The sequence below is a fragment of the Salmo trutta genome, unplaced genomic scaffold (genome assembly GCF_901001165.1).
Source record: "Salmo trutta unplaced genomic scaffold, fSalTru1.1, whole genome shotgun sequence".
Taxonomy (NCBI): domain Eukaryota; kingdom Metazoa; phylum Chordata; class Actinopteri; order Salmoniformes; family Salmonidae; genus Salmo; species Salmo trutta.
This window is the reverse complement of record NW_021823319.1, coordinates 1,789,330-1,806,653: the sequence shown is the minus strand read 5'-3', so window position 1 is coordinate 1,806,653 and position 17,324 is coordinate 1,789,330. Positions and strand designations below refer to the sequence as shown.

The 17,324-nt window shown below is 50.0% G+C and overlaps 1 protein-coding gene across 1 annotated transcript in view; it reads right to left on the bottom strand.

The window, feature by feature from the left end:
• LOC115190091 (inactive carboxypeptidase-like protein X2) overlaps positions 1–17,324 on the bottom strand; it is a 101,492-nt gene that overhangs the window by 59,670 nt on the left and 24,498 nt on the right. The window contains exon 2 of the mRNA XM_029748567.1: positions 7,932–8,044. Coding sequence (XP_029604427.1) covers positions 7,932–8,033 — 102 coding nt within the window. The 5' untranslated portion in view covers positions 8,034–8,044. The remainder of the gene's footprint in view (positions 1–7,931; positions 8,045–17,324) is intronic.

The following is a 17,324-nucleotide window of genomic DNA, read 5'->3' as shown; positions in this document are numbered from 1 at the left end:
AGTTTAATGGCAGCCATAATAATGGACCCCAGTTTAAGCAGCCATATAATAATGGACCCCCAGTTTAATAGCAGCCATATAATAATGGAACCCCAGTTTAATAGCAGCCATATAATAATGGAACCCCAGTTTAATAGCAGCCATATAATAATGGAACCCCAGTTTAATGGCAGCCATATAATAATGGACCCCAGTTTAATGGCAGCCATATAATAATGGAACCCCAGTTTAATGGCAGCCATATAATAATGGACCCCAGTTTAATAGCACCATATAATAATGGACCCCAGTTTAATGGCAGCCATATAATAATGGAACCCCAGTTTAATAGCAGCCATATAATAATGGACCCCAGTTTAATAGCAGCCATATAATGGACCCCAGTTTAATAGCAGCCATATAATAATGGAACCCCAGTTTAATGGCAGCCATATAATAATGGACCCCAGTTTAATAGCAGCCAATAATAATGGAACCCCAGTTTAATGGCAGCCATATAATAATGGACCCCCAGTTTAATAGCAGCCATATAATAATGGACCCCAGTTTAATGGCAGCCATATAATAATGGACCCCCAGTTTAATGGCAGCCATATAATAATGGACCCCAGTTTAATAGCAGCCATATAATAATGGAACCCCAGTTTAATGGCAGCCATATAATAATGGAACCCCAGTTTAAAGGCAGCCATATAATAATGGAACCCCAGTTTATAGCAGCCATATAATAATGGACCCCAGTTTAATGGCAGCCATATAATAATGGACCCCCAGTTTATTGGCAGCCATATAATAATGGAACCCCAGTTTAATGGCAGCCATATAATAATGGACCCCCAGTTTAATGGCAGCCATATAATAATGGAACCCCAGTTTAATGGCAGCCATATAATAATGGACCCCCAGTTTAATGGCAGCCATATAATAATGGACCCCAGTTTAATAGCAGCCATATAATAATGGACCCCAGTTTAATAGCAGCCATATAATAATGGACCCCAGTTTAATGGCAGCCATATAATAATGGACCCCAGTTTAATGGCAGCCATAAATAATGGACCCCAGTTTAATAGCAGCCATATAATAATGGACCCCCAGTTTAATGGCAGCCATATAATAATGGACCCCCAGTTTAATAGCAGCCATATAATAATGGACCCAGTTTATAGCAGCCATATAATAATGGACCCCCAGTTTAATAGCAGCCATATAATAATGGACCCCCAGTTTAATGGCAGCCATATAATAATGGACCCCCAGTTTAGGAGCCATATATAATGGCCCCCAGTTTAATGGCAGCCATATAATAATGGACCCCCAGTTTAATGGCAGCCATAATAATGGACCCCAGTTTAATGGCAGCCATATAATAATGGACCCCCAGTTTAATAGCAGCCATATAATAATGGACCCCCAGTTTTTAATGGCAGCCATATTGAACACTGAAATTGTTGGTCGACCGGCTCTACTCCGCCCACCCACCTAAAACTGTGTCGAGTCAAGATTTAATTTATTGACATTGATATCTTTCAATAACAGGGTTGCCAAAAACGAGTTGTTGACATCTATGAAGACTACACTTTTTAAAAAAGGGTGCCAAAAGGATTATTCGGCTGTCCCCAAGCAGAAACCTTAAGTTTCCAAGTAGAACTCTTTTGGGTTCCATGGAGAATCCTCTGTGTTCTACATGGAACCCAAAAGGGTTCTACCTGGACCTGAAAGGGTTCTACATGGAACCCCAAGGATTATTCTAAGGGGTTCTCCTATGGGGACAGCAGAAGAATCCTTTTAGGTTCTAGGTAGCTCCTTTAAAAAAATTAAAAAAATGTTATTTAACTAGGCAAATCAGTGAGGAACAAATTCTTATTTACAATGACGGACTACCGGGGAACAGTGGGTTAACTGCCTTGTTCAGGGGAAGAACAACAGATTTTTACCTTGTCAGCTCGGGGATTCAATCTTTCAACTCAGGGATTTGATCCACCAACCTTTCGGTTACTGGCCCAACGCTCTAACCACTAGGCTACCTGCCTCTAACCACTAGACTACCTGCCTCTAACCACTAGACTACCTGCCTCCTCCCCCCTCTAACCACTAGACTACCTGCCTCCTCCCCCCTCTAACCACTAGACTACCTTCCTCCTCCCCCCCTCTAACCACTAGACTACCTGCCTCCTCCCCCCTCTAACCACTAGACTACCTGCCTCTCCCCCTCTAACCACCAGACTACCTGCCTCCTCCCCCCTCTAACCACTAGACTACCTGCCTCCTCCCCCCTCTAACCACTAGACTACCTGCCTCCTCCCCCCTCTAACCACTAGACTACCTGCCTCCTCCCCCCTCTAACCACTAGACTACCTGCCTCCTCCCCCTCTAACCACCAGACTACCTGCCTCCTCCCCCCGCTAACCACTAGACTACCTGCCTCCTCCCCCCTCTAACCACTAGACTACCTGCCTCCTCCCCCCCTCTAACCACTAAACTACCTGCCTCCTCCCCCCTCTAACCACTAGACTACCTGCCTCCTCCCCCTCTAACCACTAGACTACCTGCCTCCTCCCCCCTCTAACCACTAGACTACCTGCCGCCCCCCCCCTCTAACCACTAGACTACCTGCCTCCTCCCCCCTCTAACCACTAGACTACCTGCCTCCTCCCCCCTCTAACCACTAGACTACCTGCCTCCTCTCCCCTCTAACCACTAGACTACCTGCCGCCCCCCCTCTAACCACTAGACTACCTGCCTCCTCCCCCTCTAACCACTAAACTACCTGCCTCCTCCCCCCTCTAACCACTACACTAACCTGCCTCCTCCCCCCTCTAACCACTAGACTACCTGGCCGCCCCCCTCTAACCACTAAACTACCTGCCTCCTCCCCCCTCTACCACTAGACTACCTGCCTCCTCCCCCTCTAACCACTAGACTACCTGCCTCCTCCCCCCTCTAACCACTAGACTACCTGCCTCCACCTGCCTCCTCCCCCCTCTAACCACTAGACTACCTGCCTCCTCCCCTCTAACCACTAGACTACCTGCCTCCTCCCCCCTCTAAGCACTAGACTACCTGCCTCCTCCCCCCTCTAACCAATAGACCTAACTGCCTCCCTCCCCCCTCTAACCACTAGACTAACCTGCCTCCTCCCCCCTCTAACCACTAGACTACCTGCCTGCCCCCCCCCTCTAACCACTAGACTACCTGCCGCCCCCCCTTCTAACCACTAGACTACCTGCCTCCTCCCCCCTCTAACCACTAGACTACCTGCCTCCTCCCCCCCTCTAACCACTAGACTACCTGCCTCCTCCCCCCTCTAACCACTAGACTACCTGCCGCCCCCCCCTCTAACCACTAGACTAACTGCCCTCCTCCCCCCTCTAACCACTAGACTAACCTGCCTCCTCCCCCCATCTAACCACTAGACTACCTGTCTCCTCCCCCCCTCTAACCACTAGACTACCTGCCTCCTCCCCCCTCTAACACTAGACTACCGGCCTCCTCCCCCCTCTAACCACTAGACCTACCTTGCCTCCTCCCCCCTCTAACCACTAGACTACCTGCCTCTCCCCCCTCTAACCAAGAGACTACCTGCCTCCTCCTACCCCCTCTAGACCACTAGACTACCTGCTCCTCCCCATCTAACCACTAGGCACATACCTGCCTCCCCCCCCTCTAACCACTAGACTACCGGCCTCCTCCCCCTCTAACCACTAGACTACCTGCCCTTACCTGCCCCCCCCTCCTAACCACTAGACTACCTGCCCGCCTCCCCCCTCTAACCACTTAGAACCTACCTGCCTCCTCCCCCTCTAACCACTAGACTACCTGCCTCCTCCCCCGCTAACACATAAGACTACTTACCTGCCCACCCCCTCTAAACCACTAGCTACCTGCCGCCCCCCCCCGCTAACCACTAGACCTACCTGCCTCCTCCCGCACTCTTAAACCACTAGACTACCTGACGCCACCCCTCTAACCACTAGACTACCTGCCGCCCCCCCCCTCGTAACCACTAGACTACCTGCGATCCTCCCCCTCTAACCACTAGACTACCTGCCTCCCCCCCCCTCTAACCCTAGACTACCTGCCTCCTCCCCGTTCTAACCACTAGACCTACCTGCCTCCTCCCCCATCTAACCACTAGACTACCTGCCGCCCCCCTCTAACCACCTAGACTATACCTGCCTCCTCCCCCCTCTAACCGCTAGGGCTAACCTGCCTCCTCCCCCCTCTAACCACTAGACTACCTGCCCGCCTACTACCTCCCTCCTCCCCCCTCTAACCACTAGACTACCTGCCTCCTCCCCCCTCTAACCACTAGACTACCTGCGCCTCCCCCCTCTAACCACTAGACTATTACCTGCCTCCTCCCCCCTCTAACCACTAGACACTGCCTCCTCCCCCCTCTAACCACTAGACTAGACCTGCCTCCTCCCCCCTCTAACCACTAGACTACCTGCCTCCTCCCCCCTCTAACCACTAGACTACCTGCCTCCTCCCCCCTCTAACCACTAGACTATACCTGCCTCCTCCCCCCTCTAACCACTAGACTACCTGCCTCCTCCTACCCCCTCTAACCACTGCTCCCCCCCTCTAACCACTAGACTACCTGCCTCCCTCCCCCTCTAAACCAGCTAGACTACCTGCCTCCTCCCCCCTCTAACCACTAGACTACCTGCCGCCCCCCTCTAACTACTAAACTACTGCCTCCTCCCCCCTCTAACCCTAGACTACCTGCCCTCCCCCTCTAACCACTAAACTTCCTGCCCTCCTCCCCCCTCTAACCACTAGACTACCTGCCGCCCCCTCTAACTACTAACCTACCTGCCTCCTCCCCCTCTAACCACTAGACTATACCCTGCCGCCCCCTCTAACTACTAAACTACCTGCCTCCTCCCCCTCTAAACCACTAGACTACCGCCGCCCCCCTCTAACTACTAACCTACCTGCCTCCTCCCCCCTCTACCACTAGACTACCTGCCGCCCCTCTAACTACTAAACTACCTGCCTCCTCCCCCCTCTAACCACTAGACTACCTGCCGCCCCCTCTACTAACTACTAACCTACCTGCCTCCTCCCCCTCTAACTACTAACTACCGGCCTCCTCCCCCCTCATAACCACTAGACTACCTGCCGCCGCCCCCTCTAACTACTAACCTACCTGCCTCCTCCCCCCTCTAACCACTAGACTACCTGCCTCCTCCCCCCTCTAACCACTAGACTACCTCCTCCTCCCCCCTCTAACCACTAACTACCTGCCTCCTCCCCCCTCTAACCACTAGACTACCGCCTCCTCCCCCTCTAACTACTAGACTACCTGCCGCCCCCTCTAACTACTAACCTACCTGCCTCCTCCCCCCTCTAACCACTAGACTAACCTGCCGCCCCCCTCTAACTACTAGGCTACCTGCCTCCTCCCCCCTCTAACACTATAAACTACCTGCCGCCCCCCTCTAACTACTAACCTACCTGCCTCCTCCCCCCCTCTAACCACTAGACTACCTGCCGCCCCCTCTAACTACTAGGCTACCTGCCTCCTCCCCCCTCTAACCACTAGACTACCTGCCGCCCCCTCTAACTACTAACCTACCTGCCTCCTCCCCCCTCTAACCACTAGACTACCTGCCGCCCCCTCTAACTACTAACTACCTGCCTCCTCCCCCCTCTAACCACTAGACTACCTGCCTCCTCCCCCCTCTAACCACTAGACTACCTGCCTCCTCCCCCCTCTAACCACTAGACTACCTGCTCCCCCTCTAACTACTAAACTACCTGCCTCCTCCCCCCTCTAACCACTAGGCTACCTGCCTCCTCCCCCCTCTAACCACTAGACTACCTGCCTCCTCCCCCCTCTAACCACTAGACTACCTGCCTCCTCCCCCCTCTAACCACTAGACTACCTGCCTCCTCCCCCCTCTAACTACTAAACTACCTGCCTCCTCCCCCCTCTAACCACTAGACTACCTGCCCTCCCCCCCCCTCTAACTACTAACGTACCTGCCTCCTCCCCCCTCTAACCACTAGACTACCTGCCTCCTTCTCCCTCTAACCACTAACCTACCTGCCTCCTCCCCCCTCTAACCACTAGACTACCTGCCTCCTGCCTCCTCCCCCCTCTAACCACTAGACTACCTGCCTCCTTCTCCCTCTAACCACTAACCTACCTGCCTCCTCCCCCCTCTAACCACTAGGCTACCTGCCTCCTCCCCCCTCTAACCACTAGACTACCTGCCTCCCCATAGCTCTTTTCTTTCTAAGGGTTCATGATCATCGTCTAAAAATCGTACTTGAACTCTTGATGCTGTTGGCTTTTTCTGATCCTCAGGTCTTCCAGCTGCTCACTGTATTTGGTACAGTCAATGAACCAAGTCATTCAAAACAGGCAGCATTATAGTAAATAACTCAAGGTAGGTCAAACCTGCATCCTATTAAACTAACGCTTGCATTTGGTACCCATGACCTTGAACTGTTCACTTTATTAAATGTCTAGTGTGACTTAAGCATTCCAGGTGAAGCTGGTTGAGAGAATGCCAAGAGTGTGCAAAGCTGTCATCAAGGCAAAGGGTGGCTACTTTGAATAATCTCAAATATAAAATATAGTTTGATTTGTTTAACACTTTTTTGGTTACCACATGATTCCATATGTGTTATTTCATAGTGTTGATGTCTTCACTATTATTCTACAATGTAGAAAATAGTAAAAAATAAAGAAAAAAACCCTTGAACGAGTAGAGGTTGTAAAAATTTTTAACGGTAGTCTACATCCATATGTGATCTCTGTGGGAATTGAACCAACCATCATGCTCTTACAAACTGAGCCATACAGTTCAACTAACCTCTACTGTTTACAAACTGAGCCATACAGTTCAACTAACCTCTACTGTTTACAACTGAGCCATACAGTTCAACTAACCTCTACTCTTTACAAACTGAGCCATACAGTTCAACTAACCTCTACTGTTTACAAACTGAGCCATACAGTTCAAACTAACCTCTACTGTTTACAAACGAGCCATACAGTTCAACCAACCTCTACTGTTTACAAACTGAGCCATACAGTTCACTAACCTCTACTCTTTACAAACTGAGCCATAACAGTTCAACTAACCTCTACTTGTTTACAAACTGAGCCATACAGTTCAACTAACCTCTACTGTTTACAAACTGCCATACAGTTCAACTAACCTCTACTGTTTACAAACTGAGCCATACAGTTCAACTAACCTCTACTGTTTACAAACTGAGCCATACAGTTCAACTAACCTCTACTGTTTACAAACTGAGCCATACAGTTCAACTAACCTCTACTGTTTACAAACTGAGCCATACAGTTCAACTAACCTCTACTGTTTACAAACTGAGCCATACAGTTCAACTAACCTCTACTGTTTACAACTGAGCCATACAGTTCAACTAACCTCTACTGTTTAAACTGAGCCATACAGTTCAACTAACCTCTACTGTTTACAAACTGAGCCATACAGTTCAACTAACCTCTACTGTTTACAAACTGAGCCATACAGTTCAACTAACCTCTACTATTTACAAACTGAGCCATACAGTTCAACTAACCTCTACTCTTTACAACTGAGCCATACAGTTCAACTAACCTCTACTGTTTACAAACTGAGCCATACAGTTCAACTAACCTCTACTGTTTACAAACTGAGTCATACAGTTCAACTAACCTCTACTATTTACAAACTGAGCCATACAGTTCAACTAACCTCTACTCTTTACAAACTGAGCCATACAGTTCAACTAACCTCTACTGTTTACAAACTGAGCCATACAGTTCACTAACCTCTACTGTTTACAAACTGAGCCATACAGTTCAACTAACCTCTACTGTTTACAAACTGAGGCCATACAGTTCAACTAACCTGTACTCTTTACAAACTTCTCCCCTCCTTGACACGTCTCTATTCCTGACCTACCTGTATGTTGAGTCGTCCTCTGTGTGCTCCCAGAACCGTAGCCGTCTCATCTGTGGAGGCATGGAGCTGGAAGTCATCAATCTTCAGGGTCTCCAGTCCCATGGGAGGGCATTCTGAAGAAACAAAACCACATGGTTAGAACTGTGAAGGAACTAAACCACATGGTTAGCACTGTGAAGGAACTAAACCACATGGTTAGTACTGTGAAGGAACTAAACCACATGGTTAGTACTGTGAAGGAACTAAACCACATGGATAGTACTGTGAAGGAACTAAACCACATGGATAGTACTGTGAAGGAACTAAACCACATGGTTAGTACTGCGGAAGGAACTAAACCACATGGTTAGTACTGTGAGGAACTAAACCACATGGTTAGAACTGTGAAGGAACTAAACCACATGGTTAGCACTGTGAAGGAACTAAACCACATGGTTAGTACTGTGAAGGAACTAAACCACATGGTTAGTACTGTGAAGGAACTAAACCACATGGTTAGTACTGTGAAGGAACTAAACCACATGGATAGTACTGTGAAGGAACTAAACCATATGGTTAGTACTGTGAAGGAACTAAACCACATGGATAGTACTGTGAAGGAGCTAAACCACATGGTTAGTACTGTGAAGGAACTAAACCATATGGATAGTACTGTGAAGGAACTAAACCATATGGATAGTACTGTGAAGGAACTAAACCATATGGTTAGTACTGTGAAGGAACTAAACCAACATGGATAGTACTGTGAAGGAGCTAAACCACATGGTTAGTACTGTGAAGGAACTAAACCATAGGATAGTACTGTGAAGGAACTAAACCCATATGGTTAGTACTGTGAAGGAACTAAACCACATGGTTTAGTACTGTGAAGGAACTAAAACCACATGGTTAGAACTGTGAAGGAACTAAACCACATGGTAGTACTGTGAAGGAACTAAACCCATGGATATGTACTGTGAAGGAACTAAACCACATGGTTAGTACTGTGAAGGAACTAAACCACATGGATAGTACTGTGAAGGAACTAAACCACATGGTTAGTACTGTGAAGGAACTAAACCACATGGATAGTACTGTGAAGGAACTAAACCACATGGATAGTACTGTGAAGGAACTAAACCACATGGTTAGTACTGTGAAGGAACTAAACCACATGGATAGTACTGTGAAGGAACTAAACCACATGGTTAGTACTGTGAAGGAACTAAACCACATGGTTAGTACTGTGAAGGAACTAAACCACATGGTTAGTACTGTGAAGGAACTAAACCACATGGTTAGTACTGTGAAGGAAACTAAACCACATGGTTAGTACTGTGAAGGAACTAAACCACATGGTTAGTACTGTGAAGGAACTAAACCACATGGTTAGTACTGTGAAGGAACTTAACCACATGGTTAGTACTGTGAAGGAACTAAACCACATGGTTAGTACTGTGAAGGAACTAAACCACATGGATAGTACTGTGAAGGAACTAAACCACATGGTTAGTACTGTGAAGGAACTAAACCACATGGTTAGTACTCTGGTCTACATTCCAATGGAAGGGCATTCTGATTGGTTAGTACTGTGGAACCATTATCAGGGCTGACCAATAAAAAGAGTAGGAAGATGAGACTGCTAAGATGCTGGAAATGAGAGCCACACCATCAACACACACCCCACACACACACACACACACACCACACACCACACACACACACACACACACACACACACACACACACACACACACACACACACACACACACACACACACACACACACACACACGGCTGCGTGGCAAAACACGACTCCATCATCAAGATTGTTGACAACCCGACAGTGGTAGGCCTGATCAGAGACAACAATGAGACAGCCTACAGGGAGGAGGTCAGAGACCTGGCAGTGCGTTGTCTGGACAACAATCTCTCCCTCACCGTCAGCAAGACCAAGGAGCTGATGGTGGACTACAGGAAACAGGGGGGTGCACGGCCCCATCCACATTGACGTGGCTGAAGTGGAGAGGGTCAATAGCTTCAAGTTCCTTGGCGTGCACATCAGCGAGGACCTGACAGGGACACATCACAGCGACTGAAGAAATTTGGCACGGCCCCTCAGATCCTCAAGAACGTCTATAGATGCACCATTGAGAGCATCTTGTCTGGCTGCATCACCGCCTGGTACGGCAACTGCACCCGGCCTCAACCACAAGAGGGTGGTGCGGACGGCCAGTACATCACTGGGAGTGAGCTCCCTGCCCCACAGGATATTTACACCAGGCGTCTCAGGAAGGCCCGGACGATCATCAAGGACTCCAGTCACCCTAGCTACGAACTGTTCACTCCGTTACCATCTGGCAGACGATATCGGAGTGTCGGGCCTCGGACCAATAGGCTCTGAGACAGCTTCTACCAGAAGGCATTTAGACTGCTGAACAGATAACCCCAGCTGTCTACCGGCTCAGACCTGCTGTTCATATGCACTTTAGAGACTATTCCCATTGACTCCATACAGACACACACACACAGACACACAGTCTTCGCTGCTGTGTGCCAAGACACTGCCCTACCAAGACACTGCTCTGCCAAGACACTGCCCTACCAAGTTACTGCTCTACCAAGACACTGCCCTACCAAGTTACTGCCCTACCAAGACACTGCCCAACCAAGACACTGCCCTACCAAGACACTGCCCTACCAATGCCCTACCATTTACTGCCCTACCAAGTTACAATGCCCTACCAAGACACTGCCCTACCAAGTTACTGCTCTACCAAGACACTGCCCTACCAAGTTACTGCTCTACCAAGACACTGCCCTACCATGACACTGCCCTACCAAGTTACTGCTCTACCAAGACACTGCCCTACCAAGTTACTGCTCTACCAAGACACCTGCCCTACCAAGACACTGCCCTACCAAGTTACTGCACTACCAAGACACTGCCCTACCAAGTTTACTGCTCTACCAAGACCACTGCCCTACCAAGACACTGCCCTTACTAAGTTACTGCCCTACCAAGTTTACTGCCTACCAAGTTACTGCTCTACCAAGACACTGCCCTACCAAGTTACTGCCCTACAAGACACTGCTCTACTACCAAGTTACTGCTCTACCAAGACACTGCCCTACCAAGTTACTGCCCTACCAAGACACTGCCCTACAAGACACTGCCCTACCAAGACACTGTCCTACCAAGACACTGCCCTACCAAGACACTGCCCTACCAAGTTACTGCCCTACCAAGACACTGCCCTACCAAGTTACTGCCCTACCAAGACACTGCCCTACCAAGACACTGCCCTACCAAGTTACTGCCCTACCAAGACACTGCCCTACCAAGTTACTGCTCTACCAAGACACTGCCCTAACCAAGTTACTGCTCTACCAGACACTGCCCTACCAAGACACTGCCCTACCAAGTTACTGCCCTACCAAGACACTGCCTTACCAAGTTACTGCTCTACCAAGACACTGCCCTACCAAGACACTGCCCTACCAAGTTACTGCCCTAGCCAAGACACTGCCCTACCAAGTTACTGCTCTACCAGACACTGCCCTACCAAGTTACTGCCCTACCAAGACACTGCCCTACCAAGTTTACTGCTCTACCAAGTTACGCTCTAACCAAGTTACTGCTCTACCAAGACACTGCCCTACCAACACACTGCTCTACCAAGACACTGCTCTGCCAAGACACTGCCCTACCAAGTTACTGCTCTACCAAGACACTGCCCTACCAAGACACTGCCCTACCAAGTTACTGCAGTACCAAGACACTGCCCTAACATGACACTGCCCTACCAAGACACTGCCCTACCAAGTTACTGCTCTACCAAGACACTGCCCTACCAAGTTACTGCTCTACCAAGACACTGCCCTACCATGACACTGCCCTACCAAGTTACTGCTCTACCAAGACACTGCCCTACCAAGTTACTGCTCTACCAAGACACTGCCCTACCAAGACACTGCCCTACCAAGTTACTGCCCTACCAAGACACTGCCCTACCAAGTTACTGCTCTACCAAGACACTGCCCTACCAAGACACTGCCCTACTAAGTTACTGCCCTACCAAGTTACTGCCCTACCAAGTTACTGCTCTACCAAGACACTGCCCTACCAAGTTACTGCCCTACCAAGACACTGCACTACCAAGTTACTGCTCTACCAAGACACTGCCCTACCAAGTTACTGCCCTACCAAGACACTGCCCTACCAAGACACTGTCCTACCAAGACACTGTCCTACCAAGACACTGCCCTACCAAGTTACTGCCCTACCAAGACACTGCCCTACCAAGTTACTGCCCTACCAAGACACTGCCCTACCAAGTTACTGCCCTACCAAGACACTGCCCTACCAAGTTACTGCTCTACCAAGACACTGCCCTATCAAGTTACTGCTCTACCAAGACACTGCCCTACCAAGACACTGCCCTACCAAGTTACTGCCCTACCAAGACACTGCCTTACCAAGTTACTGCTCTACCAAGACACTGCCCTACCAAGACACTGCCCTACCAAGTTACTGCCCTACCAAGACACTGCCCTACCAAGTTACTGCTCTACCAAGACACTGCCCTACCAAGTTACTGCCCTACCAAGACACTGCCCTACCAAGTTACTGCTCTACCAAGTTACTGCTCTACCAAGTTACTGCTCTACCAAGACACTGCCCTACCAACACACTGCTCTACCAAGACACTGCTCTGCCAAGACACTGCCCTACCAAGTTACTGCTCTACCAAGACACTGCCCTACCAAGACACTGCCCTACCAAGTTACTGCCCTACACAAGACACTGCCCTACCAAGTTACTGCCCTACCAAGACACTGCCCTACCAAGACACTGCCCTACCAAGACACTGCCTACCAAGTTACTGCCCTACCAGACACTGCCTTACCAGTTACTGCCCTACCAAGACACTGCCCTACCCAAGACACTGCCCTACCAAGACACTGCTCTACCAAGACACTGCCCTACCAAGACACTGCCCTACCAAGTTACTGCCCTACCAAGACACTGCCCTACCAAGTTACTGCCCTACCAAGACACTGCCCTACCAAGTTACTGCCCTACCAACAACACTTCCCTACCAAGACACTGCCCTACCAAGACACTGCTCTGCCAAGGACACTGCCCTACCAAGTTACTGCTCTACCCAAGACACTGCCTACCAAGTTACTGCCCTACCAAGACACTGCCCTACCAAGCCACTGCCCTACCAAGACACTGCCCTACCAAGTTACTGCCCTACCAAGACACTGCCCTACCAAGTTACTGCTCTACCAAGACACTGCCCTACCAAGTTACTGCTCTACCAAGACACTGCCCTACCAAGACACTGCCCTACCAAGTTACTGCTCTACCAAGAACTGCCCTACCAAGTTACTGCTCTACCAAGACACTGCCCTACCAAGACACCTGCCCTACCAAGTTACTGCCCTACCAAGACACTGCCCTACCAAGTTACTGCTCTACCAAGACACTGCCCTACCAAGACACTGCCCTACCAAGTTACTGCTCTACCAAGACACTGCCCTACCAAGTTACTGCCCTACCAAGACACTGCTCTACCAAGACACTGCCCTACCAAGTTACTGCTCTACCAAGACACTGCCCTACCAAGACACTGCCCTACCAAGACACTGCTCTGCCAAGACACTGCCCTACCAAGTTACTGCTCTACCAAGACACTGCCCTACCAAGACACTGCCCTACCAAGACACTGCCCTACCAAGACACTGCCCTACCAAGACACTGCCCTTACTCAAGTATACTGCCCTACCCAACGACACGGACCCTACCAAGTTACTGCTCTACCAAGACACTGCCCTACCAAGTTACTGCTCTACCAAGACACTGCCCTACCAAGACACTGCCCTACCAAGTTACTGCTCTATCCAAGACCCTGCCCCTACAGCCAAAAACTGCAACATCTACCATAGACACTGCCCTACCAAGACACTGCCCTACCAAGTTACTGCTCTACCAGACACTGCCCTACCAAGACACGGCCCTACCAAGTTACTGCCCTACCAAGACACTGCCTTACCAGTTTACTGCCCTACCAAGACACTGCCCTACCAAGTACTGCCCTACCAAAGTTACTGCTCTACCAAGTTACTGCTCTACAAAGACACTGCCCTAACAACACACACTGCTCTACCAAGACACTGCTCTGCCAAGACAACTGCCCTACCAAGTTACTGCTCTACCAAGACACCTGCCCTACCAAGACACTGCCCTACTAAGTTACTGCCCTACCAAGACACTGCCTTACCAAGTTACTGCCCTACCAAGACACTGCCCTACCAAGACACTGCCCTACCAAGACACTGCTCTACCAAGACACTGCCCTACCAAGACACTGCCCTACCAAGTTACTGCCCTACCAAGACACTGCCCTACCAAGTTACTGCCCTACCAAGACACTGCCCTACCAAGTTACTGCCCTACCAACACACTGCCCTACCAAGACACTGCCCTACCAAGACACTGCTCTGCCAAGACACTGCCCTACCAAGTTACTGCTCTACCAAGACACTGCCCTACCAAGTTACTGCCCTACCAAGACACTGCCCTACCAAGACACTGCCCTAAAAAGACACTGCCCTACCAAGACACTGCCCTACCAAGTTACTGCCCTACCAAGAAAATGCCCTACCAAGTTACTGCTCTACCAAGACACTGCCCTACCAAGTTACTGCTCTACCAAGACACTGCCCTACCAAGACACTGCCCTACCAAGTTACTGCTCTACCAAGACACTGCCCTACCAAGTTACTGCTCTACCAAGACACTGCCCTACCAAGACACTGCCCTACCAAGTTACTGCCTTACCAAGACACTGCCCTACCAAGTTACTGCTCTACCAAGACACTGCCCTACCAAGACACTGCCCTACCAAGTTACTGCCCTACCAAGACACTGCCCTACCAAGTTACTGCCCTACCAAGACACTGCCCTACCAAGTTACTGCTCTACCAAGACACTGCCCTACCAAGTTACTGCTCTACCAAGACACTGCCCTACCAAAACACTGCTCTGCCAAGACACTGCCCTACCAAGTTACTGCTCTACAAGACACTGCCCTACCAAGTTACTGCCCCACCAAGACACTGCCCTACCAAGGACACTGCCATACCAAGACACTGCCCTACCAAGACACTGCCCTACCAAGTTACTGCCCTACCAAGACACTGCCCTACCAAGTTACTGCTCTACCAAGACACTGCCCTACCAAGTTACTGCTCTACCAAGACATGCCCCTACCAAGACACTGCCCTACCAAGTTACTGCTCTACCAAGACACTGCCCTACCAAGACACTGCTCTACCAAGACACTGCCCTACCAAGACACTGCCCTACCAACTTACTGCCCTACCAAGACACTGCCCTACCAAGTTACTGCCCTACCAAGACACTGCCCTACCAAAGTTACTGCCCTACCAACACACTGCCCTACCAAGACACTGCCCTACCAGACACTGCTCTGCCAAGACACTGCCCTACCAAGTTACTGCTCTACCAAGACACTGCCCTACCAAGTTACTGCCCTACCAAGACACTGCCTACCCAGACACTGCCCTACCAAGACACTGCCCTACCAAGGACACTTGGGGGGCCGGCCTACCAGATCACTGCCCTACCAAGTACTGCCCTACAAGACACTGCCCTACCAAGTTACTGCTCTACCAAGACACTGCCCTACCAAGTTACTGCTCTACCAAGACACTGCCTACCAAGACACTTGCCCTACCAATTACTGCTCTACCAAGACACTGCCCTTACCAAGTTACTGCTCTACCAAGACACTGCCCTACCAAGACACTGCCCTACCAAGTTACTGCCCTACCAAGACACTGCCCTACCAAGTTACTGCCTCTACCAGACACTGCCCTACCAAGACACTGCCCCTACCAAGTTACTGCTATACCAAGACACTGCCCTACCAAGTTACTGCCCTACCAAGACACTGCCCTACCAAGTTACTGCTTCTACCAAGACACGTGCCCTACCAAGTTACTGCTCTACCAAGACACTGCCCTACCAAGACACTGCCCTACCAAGACACTGCTCTGCCAAGACACTGCCCTACCAAGTTACTGCTCTACCAAGACACTGCCCTACCAAGACACTGCCCTACCAAGACACTGCCCTACCAAGACACTGCCCTACCAAGTTACTGCCCTACCAAGACACTGCCCTACCAAGTTTACTGCTCTACCAAGACACTGCACTACCAAGTTACTGCTCTACCCAAGACACTGCCCTACCAAGACACTGCCTACCAAGTTACTGCTCTACCAAGACACTGCCCTACCAAGACACTGCCCTACCAAGACACTGCCCTACCAAGACACTGCCCTACCAAGTTACTGCCCTACCAAGACACTGCCCTACCAAGTTACTGCTCTACCAAGACACTGCCCTACCAAGACACTGCTCTACAAAGTTACTGCTCTACCAAGACACTGCCCTACCAAGACACTGCTCTACCAAGACACTGCCCTACCAAGACACTGCCCTACCAACTTACTGCCCTACCAAGACACTTCCCTACCAAGTTACTGCTCTACCAAGACACTGCCCTACCAAGACACTGCCCTACCAAGTTACTGCCCTACCAAGACACTGCCTTACCAAGTTACTGCCCTACCAAGACACTGCCCTACCAAGTTACTGCCCTACCAAGTTACTGCTCTACCAAGTTACTGCTCTACCAAGACACTGCCCTAACAACACACTGCCCTACCAACTTACTGCCCTACCAAGACACTGCCCTACCAAGTTACTGCTCTACCAAGACACTGCCCTACCAAGACACTGCCCTACCAAGTTACTGCCCTACCAAGACACTGCCTTACCAAGTTACTGCCCTACCAAGACACTGCCCTACCAAGTTACTGCCCTACCAAGTTACTGCCCTAACAAGACACTGCCCTACCAAGTTACTCCCCTACCAAGACACTGCCCTACCAAGTTACTGCCCTACCAACACACTGCCCTACCAAGACACTGCCCTACCAAAACACTGCTCTGCCAAGACACTGCCCTACCAAGTTACTGCTCTACCAAGACACTGCACTACCAAGTTACTGCTCTACCAAGACACTGCCCTACCAAGACACTGCCCTACTAAGTTACTGCCCTACCAAGACACTGCCTTACCAAGTTACTGCCCTACCAAGACACTGCCCTACCAAGACACTGCCCTACCAAGACACTGCTCTACCAAGACACTGCCCTACCAAGACACTGCCCTACCAAGTTACTGCCCTACCAAGACACTGCCCCTACCAAGTTACTGCCCTACCAAGACACTGCCCTACCAAGTTACTGCCCTACCAACACACTGCCCTACCAAGACACTGCCCTACCAAGACACTGCTCTGCCAAGACAC